The sequence below is a fragment of the Ursus arctos genome, unplaced genomic scaffold (genome assembly GCF_023065955.2).
Source record: "Ursus arctos isolate Adak ecotype North America unplaced genomic scaffold, UrsArc2.0 scaffold_12, whole genome shotgun sequence".
In the NCBI taxonomy this organism is placed as follows: domain Eukaryota; kingdom Metazoa; phylum Chordata; class Mammalia; order Carnivora; family Ursidae; genus Ursus; species Ursus arctos.
This window is the reverse complement of record NW_026622786.1, coordinates 29,909,454-29,927,981: the sequence shown is the minus strand read 5'-3', so window position 1 is coordinate 29,927,981 and position 18,528 is coordinate 29,909,454. Positions and strand designations below refer to the sequence as shown.

Below are 18,528 nucleotides of genomic sequence, written 5' to 3'. Positions count from 1 at the left end.
ATCCTATGTGCTCCACTTACTCATCTCCCACCCTCCCCCATAACCCCTGATCTTTTTACTATCTCCCTAGTTTTATCTTTCCCAGAATGTTGGGATTATACAGTATGTAGCCTTTTCAGGCTGGCTTATTTCACTTAATAATACAAAATGCGTATTATTAGTTTATATATAGTTCTTGCGTATAGAAGAACTATAAGTTTCTTCCACATCTTTTCCGAGCTTGATGGTGGCTCATTTCTTATTAGTGCTTAATAGTATTCTATTCTCTGAATTTACTACAACTTATTTAACCATTCACCTACTGAGGGACATCTTGGCTCCTTTTAAATTTTGGCAGATATAAATAGAGCTGCAATAAACATCCATGTGTAGGCTTTTGTGTAGACATAAGTTTTCAACTCCTTTGGGTAAATACTGAGGAGCAAGAGTTCTGGATTGTATGGTTGAGTATGTTTAGTTTTGAAAGAAATCACCAAACTTATTTCAAAGTGACTGTACCATTTTGTATTCCCACCAGCAAGAATGAGAATTCTCTTGTTCCAAATGCTCACCACAATGTGGTGATGTCAGTGTTCTGGATTTTAGCTATTCTAGTAAGTGTGTAGTGATATCTCATTATTGTTTTAATTTGTATTTTGCTGATGGCATATGATGCATAGCATCTTTTCATATGCTTATTTTCCATCCTTATATCTTCTTTGGTGAGGTGTCTTTTAAGGTATTTGACTCATTTTTTTTTAGTTGTTTTCTTATTGTTGAGTTTTAACAGTTATTTCATATTTTGGATAATACTCTTTTGCAAATATTTTCTTCTAACCTGTGGTTTTTCTTTTTATTCTCTTAACAGTATCTTTCACAAAGTAAAAATTTTTAATTAAATGAAACCTGGCTTGTCAATTTTTTCTTTCATGAATTATGACTTCAGTGTCCTATGTAAAAAGTCATCTAGGTTTTCTTCTGTTATCTTGTAGGAATTTTATAGTTTTGTGTTTTATATTTAGGTCTATGATCCATTTTGAGTTAGTTTTTGTGAAGGGTGTCAGTCTTTGTCTTGATTCACTTTTTTGCATGTGAATACCCACTTGTTCATACCATTTGTTGAAAAGATGGTCTTTAACTTTTTATTGCTTTTGCTTCTTTGTGAAAGATCAATTGACTATAGTCATGTGGGTCTCTTCCTGGGTTCTCTGTTCTCTTCCAGTGATCTATTTGTCTTTTCTTTGGCCACTACCACACTATCTTGATTAGTGTAGCTTTGAAGTATGCTTGAAGTCAGGTAATGTCAGTCCTCCAACTTTGTTCTTCTCTTTCAATATAGTGTTAGCGCTTTGGGGTCTTTGGCCTTCCCCAAAACTTTAGACTCAATTTGTTGATACCCCCAAAATAACTTGCTGGGATTTTGATTGGAATTGCATTGAATCTGTAGATCAAGTTCAGAACTGACATCTTGACGATATTGAGTCTTTCTATTGATGAACATGGAATATCACACTCCTTTTTTTGTTGTTGTTCTTCTTTGTATATTTACTTTTATTTAATCTGTTTTGTAATCTTTAGAAGACACTTTTTCTGAGTCACTTGAGAAGTATTTTACAGAGTTTTCCTGTCCTCTTGGATTCACTTGCTGTTATATTTGTTCCTTTTTATATTGGCTTTCTAAGAGCTTTTTCTTCCGCCTTTTAAAAATCCATGATGCCGAGCCAAATGTGATTTCTGGTATTGCATAGCAAAGTTGTTCCTAGAATTAAATTAAGTCACATTATCTACATAGTTCATATCCATACTATAATACAACTGCTTTCTCAGAAATTAGAGCAAAACCTCTATTGACTATAAAAAGGAAATAGAAGCATTATAGTATATCATCTCTGCCTTCAAGGAGCTTGTAGTTTAGTTAAGAAACCACACTTAAATATATGAAAAATAAGACATGTAGGTAATAATTTTAGTATTAAGTCATAGAGGAGTACCTGATTAATATGTATTAATTGAATGGATAATACTGACTAGAATTTACAGAAGGAAGTGATTTACTTTAGTCAGGTTATTCAGGGAAGACTTTATTGGGCTCATGGAAATTGAACTTACTCCTAAAGTGTGAATAAATTTTGGAAAAGACAGATTAATCCAGATTTCTTACAGATGAGTTTCACAATACTTTGTCCTTCAATTTTTTCTTTAAAAACTTTAAATGAACTATTTCCTTTTAGTTATAGTTTCTATCCAATGTAGTTATAACAAACACTCGAAAATGTTTGACATATCAGTTGCCTTCAGTTTTCTATTGCTTGTTTTGTCACAGACATCCTGATTTTCAGCTGCTACAGGAAGGACAAAGGTATGGTTGAATCAGTATTACTTACCTTCTATATATTCATGTTAATAGAAACATTAAGAGTAAACCAGGTGGTATGAGCTCTTGGACTTCCTGTGTTGATGCATTATGTAAGTGCCCATTTTAGCCCACACAAAGAGATATTTGCCTTGTACAGCTTTTTCTTTTGTGATAGTAAGATGATGTGTTTGATCTGTATGATTTATTGTACAGCTGTTCCTACTGAGGAAATCTAATTGAACCTGTTGAAATATGACACAAACACAACTTCCATCTGAGATACTGTGCTTCTTTGTCAAGTGGATTATACCAATTACATTTGTTGAAAGGTTTTTATTATTTTATAGGATTTCAAAACTTCATATATCATTTATTATTTGGAAGAGGGTCTAAAGCATTAATGGAAATTCCAAGTTGTGATATTTTCTAAACTCTCCTTGTGGTGTTGTTTGCCCAACTATAACCATCTCTCAAAACACATTTTTTATAAAATCTTTTATCAGGATAAATTTTCCTGGTTATTAGTTGCTATCTTAGCACATGGAATTGAGCACATGTGAGAGATACTTATTGATAAGTATTTTTAATTTATGGCTTTAAAGTAATATAGAAAAATATAATTAACTTAAAATTCTCAGAGAAAGGATGGAACATACAAAAGTGAAATTATTCTTATTTTTTTTGAAATTATACTTACTTCCGATACAGGAAACAGTCCCATGGCTATATAGGCTAGATTCTAACTAAAAAAAATGATTTCTAATACTGAATAAACTTATACCTTTTCTTTATTCCCATCGACAACCTTACTTTCAACTCTGTTTTTCTTTTTCCTTTTTTTATACTTCTACCTAGTATGCTTTTTTTTATTACTATTGCATTATTTTATTTCATTTTATTCTTTAATCATTAAAAAAATTAATATCCCCTTAAGGGACCAATTTTATTAGGTTTACAGAAAAATTGCCTGAAAAGTAGAAAGTTCATATACTCTCTCACCACCCCCTGCCCCCAGTTGACCCAGAATCCTTATCCTAATCTTTTAAAGTTTTGATATGTGCATTTGCTTGAAAGTAGCTGCTTATCTATCATTGCATATCTCAAGTTTGTATAGACACAGCTACTCTTTTCCTACTTCTTTTTCTTTCACAATTCTTAATCTTTTTAAAGCCTAATTGAAAATTGAAGGAACATAGTCAAAGGGAAAACTATTTTTTATTGTTAGCATTCTGTTGTAACTCTGGGTTTTCAAATATATCTTTCTTCAGTAAACCAACTTTATTTTCTGCTATGACTTTCTTGTGTTTTTTATTCTATCTATGGAATTGTCTGTATAACTATCAACCAGAATTGGAAAATGGTTAAACATGTCTTTTTATCCTTTTATCTTTCAAAACCTAAGCAGAGTTCTGTAATACATATTTTTGACAAAGCAAGAGTGAATTTTTCAAAAGAAAACCTTTTTTAAAAAAGGATATATGAAATAGTCACAGAAATACAACAGGCAAAAATCAAAATTGATTACAATAGAATTATCAAAGCTTTTTTTTCTTTTTGCTGTACTGTTGTAACACTTTAAATAATGGGGGAAAAGACAGAAAGAAAATGGTAGAATTATATCAAATAAGATGTAGAGAAATCATAGATTTATAGTAGTCTTTGGAAATGTGTGTATGTGTGTGCGTATACATACATACATATATATATATATATATATATATAGGGCTTTGCCTAGGGAGTACAGATTTTTACCTTGAAAGTTACAAAATATAAATGCTATGGGACATTTTGCTTTTCCATTATAGTTATTTTGTTTCTTTCCTTCTACAGTGGCCATTCTGGAAAGGAAGTACAGTTATGCACTAAGGCCATTAAAACATCAGATATTGACAATCCTGGCCATTTTGAGAAGCATTATGAATCTAGTTCTTCTAGCTCTCATAGTGATAGCAGCAGTGATAATGAGCAAGACTTTGTTTCCTCCATTCTACCAGGAAACAGACCAAATGCAACGGGTATAAGTCCACAGCTGCACAAAAAACGCATAATGAAAAAGAAAGCTGGTCAGAAAGCTAACTCCAAACATGAAGACAAGGAACAGACAGTAATAGATGTCACTGAACAGCTAGGCAATTGCAGATTAGATAGTCATGAGAAAGCTGCTGCTGGTGAACTTCCTTTACAGAAATTGAGTACTCAGATTTCTTCAAATAGTCCTTTGCAAGAAAAATTAGAAGCTACAGAAAATTCTGAAAATAAATACAGTAGTTCAAAAATAACTTTAGTAGGCATAAGTAAGAAAAGTGCTGAGCATTTTAAGAGAAAATTTGCCAAATCAAACCAAGTTTCTAGGTCAGCCTCTAGTCCGGTGCAGATGTGTCCTGAAGTTGCAAAGGCAAACTTACTTAAAATCCTGAAGGAGACTTTGAATGAATGGAAGACAGAAGAAACTTTGAGGTTTTTGTATGGCCAGAATTATGCTTCTCTATGTCTGAAACTGTCTTCAGCCCCTCTGGTTAAAGAAGAAGAACTTGATGAAGATGACATACACTCTGACCCAGATAGACATTTCCCTGCCTTGCAGGAATCTCAGAACAGCTTGGATGAGTCTTTACCTTTTAGGGCCTCAGATACAGCCATTGAACCACTGCCAAGTTATGAGAACTTGAAAAAAGAAACTGAAACATTAAATCTGAGGATAAGGGAGTTTTATAGAGGACGATATGTTTTGAGTGAAGAAACCAAATCTCAAGACTCCGAAGAGGTATGTCTTAATGATGATAAGTTTTCTATGCTGCTAGCATATGGGGTACTCACCATAACAAATCTTGAAACAGGAGTAATATTAAAGAGATAATTGTTAAATTTTCAGAAGGTTTGTTTAGTTGATCAGTTTTTTGGTTTAAAATCCCATTTCCAGGGGCATCTGGGTGGCTCAGTCTGTTAAGTGTCTGCCTTCGGCTCAGGTCGTGATCCCAGGGTTGTGGGATCAAGCCCCACAACTGGCTCCCTGCTCAGTGGGGAATCTGCTTGAGATCTTTCTCTCCCTTTCCCTTCCCCACTTCCCCAACCCCCCCCCCCCCGCCACTCGTGTGGGCGCACTCTCTCTCTCATAAATAAAATCTTTTTTTAAAATTGCCATCTCCAGTATTGGCATTACAGTTTTCCAAATAAGTTGAGATTTGCCCCCAGAAGATTTCATAAATGTAGCCTAGACTTGTAGGATAAAGTTTTCTTTAAAACCTAGTTCTTTGTATAATATGTAGACTCTCTGAAGAGGGTTTTTTATTTCCTGCCAACAAATATTCTTTGTATTCTTTTAGTCTTTCAAATTTCTGCATGTGTATCTTTGTATTTTATTTCCAGTGGGACTGTATACTGTGGAGTACACTTACTAGTTGAATGGTAAAATATTTGTATAGTATTTGGCAAGCATGCCTGTTTAAAATAATATCAATGAAAATAATATAGTAAAGGAGACTTACTGGGAAATAATGGACATAAGAGAAAATGGAAGGAGCACATCAGACCTAGATTTTAATATCTGCTGTCTCATTTTCTAGCTGTATAAAAAGTTGGTTTCTTGAGTCTGAGTGTTCATCTGTAAATGGGACTATAAATAGCTTTCCTAGCTCAGTTGTTAAGAATTTTTTTTTTTAAGATTTTATTTATTTATTTGACAGAGAGAGACAGCCAGCGAGAGAGGGAGCACAAGCTGGGGGAGTGGGAGAGGAAGAAGCAGGCTCCCAGCAGAGGACCCTGACATGGGGCTCGATCCCAGTACCCCGGGATCACGCTCCGAGCCGAAGGCAGACACTTAATGACTGCACCACCCAGGCGCCCCAGTTGTTAAGAATTTTAAAAATAATGTATGTAAAGCATTTATCACAGTGCCTGACATACAGTTGGTACTCAGTAAATAGTAATTATCTGTAGAGATTAAATGTATATTGCTGAGATTAAGGAAGAGAGGTTCTTTCAGTATTTCTCTTGCCCATTTTTGTTTTGTTGTATAGCTTGAGAAATGAAGTTATTTGGCCTGAAGAGGAGTAGGGCAATAACCTTGTTTTTCTGACAAAACTTTGTTATTAAAGATTTCTGGGGGCGCCTGGGTGGCACAGCGGTTAAGCATCTGCCTTCGGCTCAGGGCGTGATCCCGGCGTTATGGGATCGGGCCCCACATCAGGCTCCTCCGCTATGAGCCTGCTTCTTCCTCTCCCGCTCCCCCTGCTTGTGTTCCCTCTCTCGCTGGCTGTCTCTATCTCTGTCGAATAAATAAATAAAATCTTTAAAAAAAAAAATAAATAAAGATTTCTGAGTAAATGTGGCTCTAAATTTAAGAACACATTTGGAGATTTAGAAAGAGAGTGAAAGTGGAAATACTGTAAAAATTTAGAAATTTCTTGTATTTCTAGGCAATGCTCCCTAGCCCAGTACTATATTTTAAATCACTTCAGTTGTATTATTATACAGTATTCATGTTTTATAGTAAGCTTGGAGAAACCTTGATCTCTGTTGCTCAGCTGCATAAAACTACATTAATATATCATTTGTTTTATCATTTTTGTGCTATAAGCTTTAAACAAGAAAAATTACTTAAAGAAAATTAATTGACTGTTCCTTTGTTGCATAACATTTTAAAACTTTTTCATTGAAGTATAATGTAGATAGTAAATGTACAACTCACTGAATTATCACAAAAGAATACAGCCTTGTAATGATTACCCAGGCCAAGAAATTTGAGTAAAACAAATTGTCTCCTCCTAATTATTACCTCTTTCCAAAATGAATAGCTATTATAATAACATGGAATAGTTTTGCCAATTTTGAACTAGTAAATTCACATAGTATATATTTTTTGGTTTCCTGTTTATTTCATGCAGCTTTATGTTCATGAGTCATTTGTGGTGTTCCTCATGGCTATAGTTCATTCTTTCATTGCTGCATAGTATTTCATAGAAATATGCCACAATTCATATTAATGAGCATTTAGGCTTTTCCAGTTTAGGGCTGTAGTGTTACAAACTTTCTTGTCTATGTCTCTTTTCTAAGGTACGTGTATTTCTGTTGGGTGTGTATCTAGGACTGGAATTTTTGGGTCACGATGTATGTGTATATGCAGCTAATACTGGATGATGCCAGTTTTCCAAAATGGTTTTCCTGGTTTTTATTCCACTATGACTATATGAGAATTTCCATGACTCCACATTCTTGACCGGTACTTGACATTGTTACTTTTCACCATTTCAGTGGTATTGTTTTTGGTTGTAATACACTTCTCTAATGATTAACGAGTTGAGCACAGTTTCATTTGCCTTTTGACCATTTGGAATGTCACTTTAAGTGTCTTTTCAAGTCTTTTTCCCAATTTATCTGTTGGAATATCTAGGTTTTTTTTTTCTTACTGATTTTGTAGGACCTCTTTATTCAGGATGCAAACACATTTTTAGTTGTGTGTTTTGCAAATATCATCTTCCACTCTGAGACTTGCCTTTTCACTCTCATTAATGATCTCTTGGGTCCAGTTTATTAATTGTTCCCTTTAGTGACTTTAGAAATCTTTGTTTATCCCAGGTTATTTCATCTTCTAGATTGTTTTTCCTTTCATATTTAGATCTGCAATTCACCTGGAATTGATTTTTATGATGAGGAGTATGGGTCAGATTTCATTATTTTCCTTTGGGGAAATGTGTGCATATTAAAGTTTGGGAAATAGTGTTGATTGGGGGAGGGCGGGGAGAGGTGTTGCTCATTCTGTTAGTTACTGAGAGAGGTGGGAGAGGTAGGTCAAAAGTCTGTCACCATAATTATGGATTGATTATTTCTACTTTCGGTTTAGTGAATTTTACTTTTAGTTTTTTGAGACGATGTTATATGGTGTTAAAAAAAAAAGATTGTTATGTCTTCCTAGTAAATTGAACCTCAATATTATGGACTGGCCTTTTTCTACATTGATAATTTTTTTTTCTTAGTCTGTTTTGCCAGCATTAGCGTTCTTTTATTAGTATTTTCAGGACTCTTTATACTTAGACTGTTAATTGTTTTTATGTGGAGAATTTAGTCTGTTTACAGTCAATGTCATAATTGATATATTTGGGTTTAATTGTGCCATCTCACTCATTGCTTTCTGCCTCTCCCATCTGTTCTGTGTTCCTCTTTCTCTCCTTTCTTGCTTTCTTTGAATTAAATATTATTATTTCATTGTTTACCCTCTATTGGCTTGTTTTTTATACTTTATTTTACTAATCAGAAGTAGTTACTCTAAAGATTAAAACCTGAATTAACTGAATTATTATAAAAGTCCAATATAAGTTAATTTTTTTGCTTCTTAGACAGTACCTTAGAAATTTTAATTCCATTTACCCTCTCTGTGCTTATGTGCTCTTGTTGTCTATTTTTATTCTCTCTCTGTTTTAAATCCTGTAAGATGATTTATAGTCAGTATTCAGTTGGAGCTATCCACTTAATTACTTTTCCATTGTTTTTCATTTCTTCCTGCATCTCCATTCTTCTATCTGGGATCATTTGCCTTGGACCTAAAGAATATCCTTTATTTTGATTAGTGCAGTTTGCTAATGATGAATTTCCTCAGTTTTTATCAGAAAGTTCTTTATTTTACTTTCACTTTTGAAAGATATTTTTCTGGGTATTCAATTCTGGATTAGCATTTACTTTTTTTTCAGTCCATTGGAAGTATTTCCTTGTCTTTGGGCTTCCATTTATTTCTCTTTTATATAGCTACTTCTTTGAAAATACTGTTTTTCTTCCACTAGCCATTGTTTTTTAATGTTTTTTTATTATGTTAGTCACCATACAGTACATCCCTGGTTTCTGATGTAAAGTTCGATGATTCATTAATTGCGTGTAACACCCAGTGCACCATGCAATACATGCCCTCCTTACTACCCATCACCGGTCTATCCCATTTCCCCACCCCCCTCCCCTCTGAAGCCCTCAGTTTGTTTCCACTAGCCATTTTTAAGACATTTTTTGTCTTTGCCGACCCTCAGTTTTAGAATGCTTTGCTTAGGTGTGATTATAATTGTATTTGTTCTTTTGGCGTTGTAATACTTGAATCTTGATTTGGTTTCTTTCATCAGTATTGGAATATTCCCAGTTATTACCTTTATAGATAACTGCTTTTGTCTCATTCTTCCTTTCCTCTCTGGTACTCCAGTTACAGACATCTTAGTCTTTTGCATTGTGTCTCATACTCTTTTATGTTTTGCATTATGTGTGTGTGTGGGAGGAGGGTGTGGGAGGAGGGTGGGTGCTTTATTCTGAGTATTTTCCAAATCAGTATTCTCTCTTCGGTCATTTTTTACTATATTATTAAATATATCCATTGAGTTCTCACTTTTGAATACTATATTTTTCAGTTTGAGAATTTTCATTTGGTTCTTTTATATAGTTTCCAGTTCTCTGCAGAAATTTTTAGTCTTGTCATTTTTTTTTAATATATCAACATAGGTATTTTAAATAAAGTTGATAACTTCATTATCTGGATTCCCTGGGGGCTCTTTTCTATGGGGAAATGTTTGAGATTTTGACCATATTGTCTTGTTTTCTTATTGTTTTATTATATGGCAAACATTGTATATTAAAAATTACAGGTAACTTGAGACCCAAGCTGATGTTATCTTCCTCTAAAACAGGTTATGTTTGCTTCAGGCAGATGATTTGTAGCAGTTCTAAATCACTTAATTCAATCAGGGATTAAGATGATTTGAAGCTGGACTTCAGTACCTCCCTGTAAGAGCCAGTCCGTTTCCTATTCATTCATAGTCCTAGCCTTCTAAATCAGGTTTGGAGGGGAGGGTTGCCAGTACCTCTTTCTTCTTGGCATTCCCCAAGCTTTAATGCTTATTAGAAAAACAATGCTGGTTCTCAGTATCTGAATTGCTTCTTCTGGAATTAGTCACTGCCGTCTCTGGAATTACCTTCTGTAGAATCTCTGGCCTTAATTCTTTACTGCCTTGTTAGGTCTCTGATGTTTTCAAACAAATGTGGGTATTTTCCCAGTGTTTTTTCAGTTCTCAGCAGGAGGGATGGTTAGAATTATTTTGTCTGCCATTTCTAGAAGTGGAATTCCCCATAATACATATATAGTATTTGCTAATTTTAAAGCTTTAATCTCCAACATTTGTATAGCATTTAGTAGTTTACAGAGTTCTTTTGTGTACATTTTCTTATTCGATAAAGAAGGTATTAGGATCCCTTTATGCAGATGAGAGAAAATTCTCAAAAGCAGGCATGTGACTCAAGTTCACATCAGCCCAGTAACTGAACCAGTGCTCAAATTTAAATCTTCTAATAATTCTCAAGTCTAGTTTTTATTCTACCATACCTAGGTGTGAACTTTTGTGTTTTAATGTTTATTGTTCTTATCAAAGAAGAATGTAAATTTATGGTTTTGCTTTGTTTTGTTTAAAAATGTGATTCAGCATGATCCCACCTTTCCACTGGTAGATTCAAGTTCTCAGAACCAGATTAGAAAACGCATCGTACTTGAAAAGTTGAGTAAAGTGTAAGTATGTAATTGTCATTCCACTTTACAATATTTAAAATTAACTTGGTACTTGTGGGTTCATAATTTATATTAATTCTAACCCTTGAATTTTGAACGGTTTGAAAAATAATGTGAAAAGTTTACATGGATGTCTTTACCTGAGAAATAGAGATTTTTAAGATATCCTGCCGAGGAAATACTGAAATTAAGTTTTGTGTAGAAGACACAGAAGCACATAATAAAGAGGAAGGTTGAGATTATGGCAGTAGAAAACTAAACTGTGTCACTTCCACTTAATAATCCAGTGAAGTCAGGGAAAAAAATATCAAAGCTGGACCATTTAAATACTGATTTGTGGTATACGTGTCACATCAGTTTCACATGTGAATGAAACTTTATGACGTTTTAACGGTCTGTTAACTCACTCTGCATACATATTTATAGAACCATTTCACACTCAGCAACTTAAGAGTTTTTGTTCAAGTCAACTTTGCACTTTAGTTTTAAACTTCCCGTGGTGGAAATTATTTTTCTTGTAATTAGCTCAGTCATAAATGACATTTAAAAATTGTAATCTTGGTTTGTCTTTCAAAAGAAGTTTGAAAATCTTTTTTTCAGAGGTGTGAGGGCTGTCTTTGAACTTTTCAATCTCTATTTTCTTCAGCAGAAAAAATGTAAAGGTATTATCAGTCATTGTTTAAGGTCTGCGTATGGATTAGGGGCACCTGGCTGGCTCTGTGGGTGGACCGTGCAACTCTTGATCCCACTCAGGGTTGTGAGTTCGAGCCCCATGTTGAGTGTAGAGATTACTTTAAAATCGGAAAGAAAGAAAGGAAGGAAGGAAGGAAGGAAGGAAGGAAGGAAGGAAGGAAGGAAGGAAGAAAGAGCATATGTAGTAGTCTTAATTTTGTAGTAGTTGAATGATAAGAAAAACATATCTCCTGGGAGCCTTAATATTTTGAGCAGCCTACTCCTCGAAGTTTTCCATTTTAAATAACTTCACTATTTATTGAGTTCCTCTTATATTAAGCTCCTCACAGATAATAAATCTGTTATTAGTTTTGCCTTTTATATGGTCCTCATACTTAGAAATTTGTTTCTGTTTGATATTAGGTTAGAAAACAGTAAAAGTCACCGTGTGTCTGATTCATAGGACAAGAAGGTATCAATCCTTGGCTATGGTTACATGGGTTTTGAAAGTTAGGTTGGATTATTGATACCTGTATGTAATCAGTAGATAGGGATTTATCTGAAAGTAGTTTTCTAGACTTTTTTAGCTAATGAAAGTACCCAGTTTTAAATTTAAGACCCCATAGTTATGCTATTGAAGGAATTCTGTTTCTTTTGGGTTTTGGCTGCAACAGAAGATGCCAAAAATTGCCATGCCAAAGGACCGAATTATTGATAATAGCTCAAGACCTAAATTTGAGAAGAGATGGAATAACTTATGGAAACACAAAGAACACTTAAAACAAAATAGTTATTGACATAGAGGGGTTTTTTTGTTACTTACGAAAGCAGTTTTTTCTCATAATAAAAGTAAGACCTTTTTGGTTTCTGATTGGAACAAACCAGTTGTAAGCAGATTTTTTTTTTTAAGATAATTGAAGAAAATAAAATATATACTGTGTATTAGATGATATTAAGGAATTGTTAATTTGGTTAGGTATGATAATTTTATTGTGATTATGTAAGAAACTGCCCTTGTATTTAGAGATAGATAAATATTTAGGGGCCAAATGACATGATGTCAGGGATTTACTTTAAAAGAGTACTGGCAAAAAAAGTAAAGAAGGAAGGAAAAAATGAAATAAATGTAACAAAATATTGGGAGGTTGAATCTGGAAATAGATATATGGGGTTATTGCTATTTTCTCTGTTTTGAAATATATCTGAAACTTTATAATAAGTTTTTAAAAAAGTAATGCATGCTTATTGCAGAAGATTTGGGCAGTACAAAATGGTTCAAAGAAGGAAGCGAAGATCACCTGTAATCCCACTGAATAGTAACTACTATTAATATTTTGATGTTTATCCCTGACACATACATAATATATATGGTGTGTGTATATTCATTCCCTTTGGTTCTCTCTGTTACAGTATAAACCTGGGAGGAATCAAACATGTTTGAAATATACTATCTATCGTATATAATGTCATTATATATAAGTTTTTATAAAAATGGGACAATACCACATATGCATTTTTTCACTTAACACTTATACCATGAATATCTTTCCACGTTAAAAGTGTATAGATTCACATTATCATTTTAAAGGTTTTATTATATTCCATTATATGTGTATATCATAATTTATTTAATGAATGACCTGTTGGTGGACATTTGTTTCCGTTAGGAAGTGTCTTTTTTTATGTTATCTGATTGTTTCTTTAGGATAAATTTTTTCATAGTACAACTGCTTGGTCAAAGAATTTCCACATTTAAAATGTTAATATATGTTGTCAAATTGCTCTCTAGAAATGTATCAGTTTCTATTCCCACCATTAGAATTTCATAAGGAGAAATAGGTCACACTCCTAAATTGGGCCATTTGGGGGATCCAGTTCCTCTGGCCTTGTGTTCTTTCCATTTAATCTAATATTTGAACATAGAGGTAAGAAAAACAAGTACAAGAACATAAACAGCAGCCAAAATAACATTTTTCAGTGCCTCACACTGTAGCATAGACTACTAAGTGGAGTGCGGGTTTACTATGAAATGTATCCTTGTGGGTTCTCACCAGTCAGAAGCTAGCTTACCTGCCTCTACCTAAGTGCCATTATTACCTATGGAAAATCCAGATGTAGGCAAGACTCAAAGAATGTGTCTATATAGCTAAATTATGTTTCAAAAGAAATGTAATTTTTTATTTTCAGAGTTCCTGGACTTTTGGGGCCTCTTCAGATCACATTAGGAGATGTTTATGCACAACTTAAAAATCTTGTCCGAACTTTCAGGTTGGTGTTACTACTGAAATCTTCCTTCTCATTTATTTTGACTTCCTGTGATTGCCTTGCAGAATCCACAGAAAGACTGTGTTACCTAATGATCTATCACAGCCACTAAGTCAGTAAATGAATGGGTAAACCCTGGCATGCTGCCATGGCCAACTGCTCCATCCTAGGAAATCCTGAGGGGGCTGGACTAATCAAAAGCATAGCTCCTGGCTGGGTTTGCCCACACTGTTGTTGAACAAACCTGGAAAAACTTGTCCCAAGAGAAGCCAAAAAATCAAGAGATAAGAGCTTGGAAAAGAGAAAGGGAAAGATTTATTTTGGGTGCCAGCAGCCAGGGGAGGTGGCAGCCTTAACCATTCTCTCCACCTGCAAGATGGACCCCTAGAGTTTTATAAGGAGAGATTTGGGGGTGGGGAGTCCATGCAAGAGAGCAGGCAGAGAGCACATGATCATGAGTCAGGGTTGGTATGTGGTCAGCCCATGATTGTGGGCAGGGAAGGACACATGTGGGATGTAGTCTTCTAGGCATTCCTTTGCTATCAGGGCTTTTCTGGTCAGGCAGTTTGGATGTTCATTGGGTTTTAATTAAAACATGAGTTACGTTAAGCAGTCTTGTCTGGTTCTGATTTTAACGTTGGGGTCTATAGTTGAGCAAGAGGGCTTTCTAACAAAGACATGAAAAAAGTGACTTACCTTCAGTGTCTTAGATCTAAGAATAGTGTTCTATTTTCTCCTCCACTAAACATTATCTTTTATTAAATGCAGCATCTTCTTTGTTCAAACCTTGACATAGTTAGTTTTGGATTATTTATTTATAGTATAGCCTAAAATTAAGAAGGAAAATGGTGTCTCATACACAAAGCCAGTAACATATTGATCTCAGTAAATTAGTAGATATAGATTAGATGACCAGCACTGTGCTGCTACACACTATGGACAAAGCAAAAGAAGCATTATGCCCACCCTCAAGGCAGAACTCTCCTGTTAGAAAATAAGTTGAGCACAGTGAACATACAAAACAATGGGTAATTTAATATTGAAGTATATGGAAAGGATTTAAAGTGATAAGTATAAAGAAAGGATGAAAAGAGACTATCAATTGTGAAACAGAGCAGTTGGGATTTTTCTAAAAATTGTCAAGGTGAAAATATTCACTCAGGCTAAGACTGTATTCTCTACCAAGAAGCATAAGGATAGGTCTCTAAAAAACCCTATTGGTAGAGGTGCACCAAATACACATTTTGGCCAAATGCCAGTGACCAAATATTAAAATCATTACTTGCCTGTGGCTAAAACTAGATAGCCCCAATATTGAACAAACTTCTAAATTAGAAGAATCATTTCATCCAGTAAGTAATCATTATGGTTTATTGTTATCAATAGTAATAATAATATTTTAAAAATTTAAAATTACAGTACAGAAATAATTTGACATTGTTAGCTGTTAGATTTCTCTTGCAGTCACTGTATTGTATATTAGTAATACCAAAATTGCCATTCACTTTCAACTAACACATTTAAAAAATCACTAACCTTTTTATATACCACAAAGTGATTCAGGAAGCTGTTTTTCAATAAGTTGTGTACTAGAAGGATCTAGGATTCATAGTTTAGGCAAATCTCAAAAAACTTCATTTTCATCCTCTGAAAAGGATCATTTGTACCACTCACCGCATGTTTAAATATTTAGCTCTTGTAGACTCAAGACTATAGGAGTTGTTTTAAGACATTGTAGAGTATTTGTGGTGAAGTTTGACAAAACAGAATGTGTTAGGGGTGCCTCAGTTTACTCCTAACAGTTTTGTCGTAACATTTTTTATTATTTTGATTAGAGATTGTATTGAGATTATTGCATATCTATTTACGTAATTTAGATATTTTTTCAATTCACGATATTTTGAAGTGATATCGTTAAATTCATCATCACAAGATTCTAAGAATTCCCCAGTAGACCATTTTCTTGAAGGTTTATAACTTAAATGGCAGTAAATAAATAAAATCTAAATGTAGCTCTTAAAGCTGTTAAGGAACAAAAATTCAATCAAGTAAGTTTTTAAAGATCTAATTGACTTTATTCAGTGATTAATGAATTAGGCAGCATTTCATCTAACAAATAGAAGGGTGCTTAGAGGGGTTGTACAAAATAGAAGGCATTTGTAGGCAGAAATAGGGTAGGGCAAGGAAGTTATTAGGAAAAAAGATAAAGAAAGCATTGTTTCAGGCAAGGTCTCCTTTCCTTAGAGGGAAAGGCAGGGGGTTTTATCATGCAGATTACCTCCTTAGTGGTGATCAGGAAATTCCAGACTGATGGGTTTAAAACTCCACCCCTGGGAGAGGCTGAAACTACAGTTAGGTTAGGTGTTAAGTCTTGGTGGGTCTTAGCATAAGGGACTCCATTTTGGGGCCTGTTGTTCCTTTTTAACAAGTTATTTTCTTTAATGTTGTGAATGCTGGTATATAATAGAGTTCTGCAGAGATCAAATTATGATAAAATCTAAGCCCTATTCTGTCCTAACGTTGTTTGAATTTATTTAAACATTTTTTCCAAGATACAGCATTCTCAAGAACGTAATCTATTTAATGTATTTACCATTTGTATTAACTGTTGATCTGTTTTGCTAAATAATTAAAATTTTTTGCTAATTGTTTTGTACGTAAAATTAATGGTTTTCACAGGCATCATTGATTACTGCAGCATTTTATTTTTCTGACGGACAAAAATACATAAGGACATGTATACTTCATCTAGAATGTTTAGATTTGAAAGTGAATGTTCAGGTAATAACAGTGTATCTGAATGACATGATTGTTCTAATTACTGAGGTTGTTACCCTTATTAGATGTCACAGAAGCAATGCAACTACAAGATCATTAATCACACACAAATATAAGAAACCTTGATGTTAATTATTTTTTAATTCTTTACTTTTAGTACCTGCAGGTCAGTGTCTATAGCTTTAATAAAAATTGCTTAAATTGGTTTTGCTGCTTTTTAGGAAAATGTCAGTTACTTAGAGTACAGAATTACCTCTACTAAGATAACTCATGAGGTCTTCAGATCCTAGTAGGACAACTTCAGCTGGTATGTGACTACTTGTGGGCTACGGCTTCTACACAAAGTCTCTAAAAAAAACAATGCCATATTGATGATCAGGGACTAATGTTGAGAGATCTTTTCAATCGATACTGACAGTGGAAAAGAGTTGACATAAATAACCATATCCTTCCCTTTGAAATGATAATCAATAATAGGAACTTGTAAAACAGTGATTCTCAAACCAGTTGTGCATCAGAATTACCTGGGGAGCTTTTAACAACTACAGATGCCTGGCTTCACCCCTGGGGATTGAGTTTCATTTGGTTAGGGTCGGGTCCAGACATCAGTATTCTTTAAAAACCCCTCAGGTGATTCTAATGTACAAGCAGAGTTGAGAGCCTATTAGAACTTACACATAAAGCAGCTTTTTCAGCTCTTTGAAGAATCTTTCCCCTGTGAATAGAGCTGTCCTTTCCACTGAATTGCATCACAGTCATTATCCAGAATGTTATTTTGATTTTCTTGCCATAGTGGTGCCATCAGAAGTTGCTTAGTGAAGATTCACTGTCATCAGTGTTGGGTCAAGATATTTTTCTAAATCTGATTTGAACTAAAATTATATTTTGACACAAAAAGATCTTGTGTTTTCCCCAGTGCCTGAAACAGTGATATAGAGCAGGCACTCAATACATTTTTTGCTGGGTGAGTAAATGAATTCATGAAATCTTAAATTTGGCTTAACTTTGGGAGATTTGAGTATAGTAGAAAAGGAATTTCTTTTTTTTTTTTTAATGTTTTTTATTATGTTAGTCACCATACAGTACATCCCTGGTTTTTGATGTAAAGTTCGATGATTCATTAGTTGCGTATAACACCCAGTGCACCATGCAATACGTGCCCTCCCCACCACCCGTCACCAGCCTATTCCGTTCCCCCACCCCCCTCCCCTCTGAAGCCCGCAGTTTGTTTCTCAGAGTCCATAGTCTCTTATGCTTCATTCCCCCTTCTGATTACCCCCCTTCTTTATCCCTTTCTTCTCCTACCGATCTTCCTAGAAAAAAAAAGAAAAAGGAAAAAGAAAAGGAATTTATTTTTAACTGTTTTTGCCATGTTTTTACATGCTTATCCTTTGACCTTTTTTGGTCATGTGCTAGATTCTGTTTTAGTTGCTCCAGACAAAGCAGTGAACAAAACAGACAAAAATTCCTTCTCTCATGGAACTATTCTAATAGAAAGGATATGTAAATAAGAACAATGTATGTATTATCATTATGTGGTAATATGCCCTTTCTCCTTTCTCATTTCATTCTTTTCCTTTTCTCCCCAGAAGCAGGGAAAGGGGTTGGTACTGAGGAAGGGGAGGTAGTTGGATTTTTTTATCTGTGACGGATAGCCTGGTCAGGGAAGACCTCATGGAGAGGATGCCATTTATAAAAAGATCTTAAAGTTGGTGAGGGAGCAAGCCATGTTGCTATTTGTGGAAATATGATAGGTACAGGAGGCCTGGTGTATTCATAAAATATTAAGGATACTAGTGAGGCTGGAGAAATGAGGAGAGGCAAAGGTACAAAGAAATATGGTCAGAGAAGTAAAGGGCGGGGATGGGTGTGGTAGAGATTATATAGGCCTTATAGCTATGGTCATTCTTTCACTTTTACTCCAAGTGAGATGGAGAGCAATTGGTTGATT

The 18,528-nt window shown here is 34.4% G+C and overlaps 1 protein-coding gene across 1 annotated transcript in view; it reads left to right on the top strand.

Moving 5' to 3' along the window:
* Positions 1–18,528, top strand: part of RPAP2 (RNA polymerase II associated protein 2) — an 85,662-nt gene that overhangs the window by 26,196 nt on the left and 40,938 nt on the right. Inside the window, exons 7-10 of the mRNA XM_026497615.4 lie at positions 2,303–2,338; positions 4,166–5,099; positions 10,780–10,862; positions 13,722–13,802. Coding sequence (XP_026353400.2) covers positions 2,303–2,338; positions 4,166–5,099; positions 10,780–10,862; positions 13,722–13,802 — 1,134 coding nt within the window. The remainder of the gene's footprint in view (positions 1–2,302; positions 2,339–4,165; positions 5,100–10,779; positions 10,863–13,721; positions 13,803–18,528) is intronic.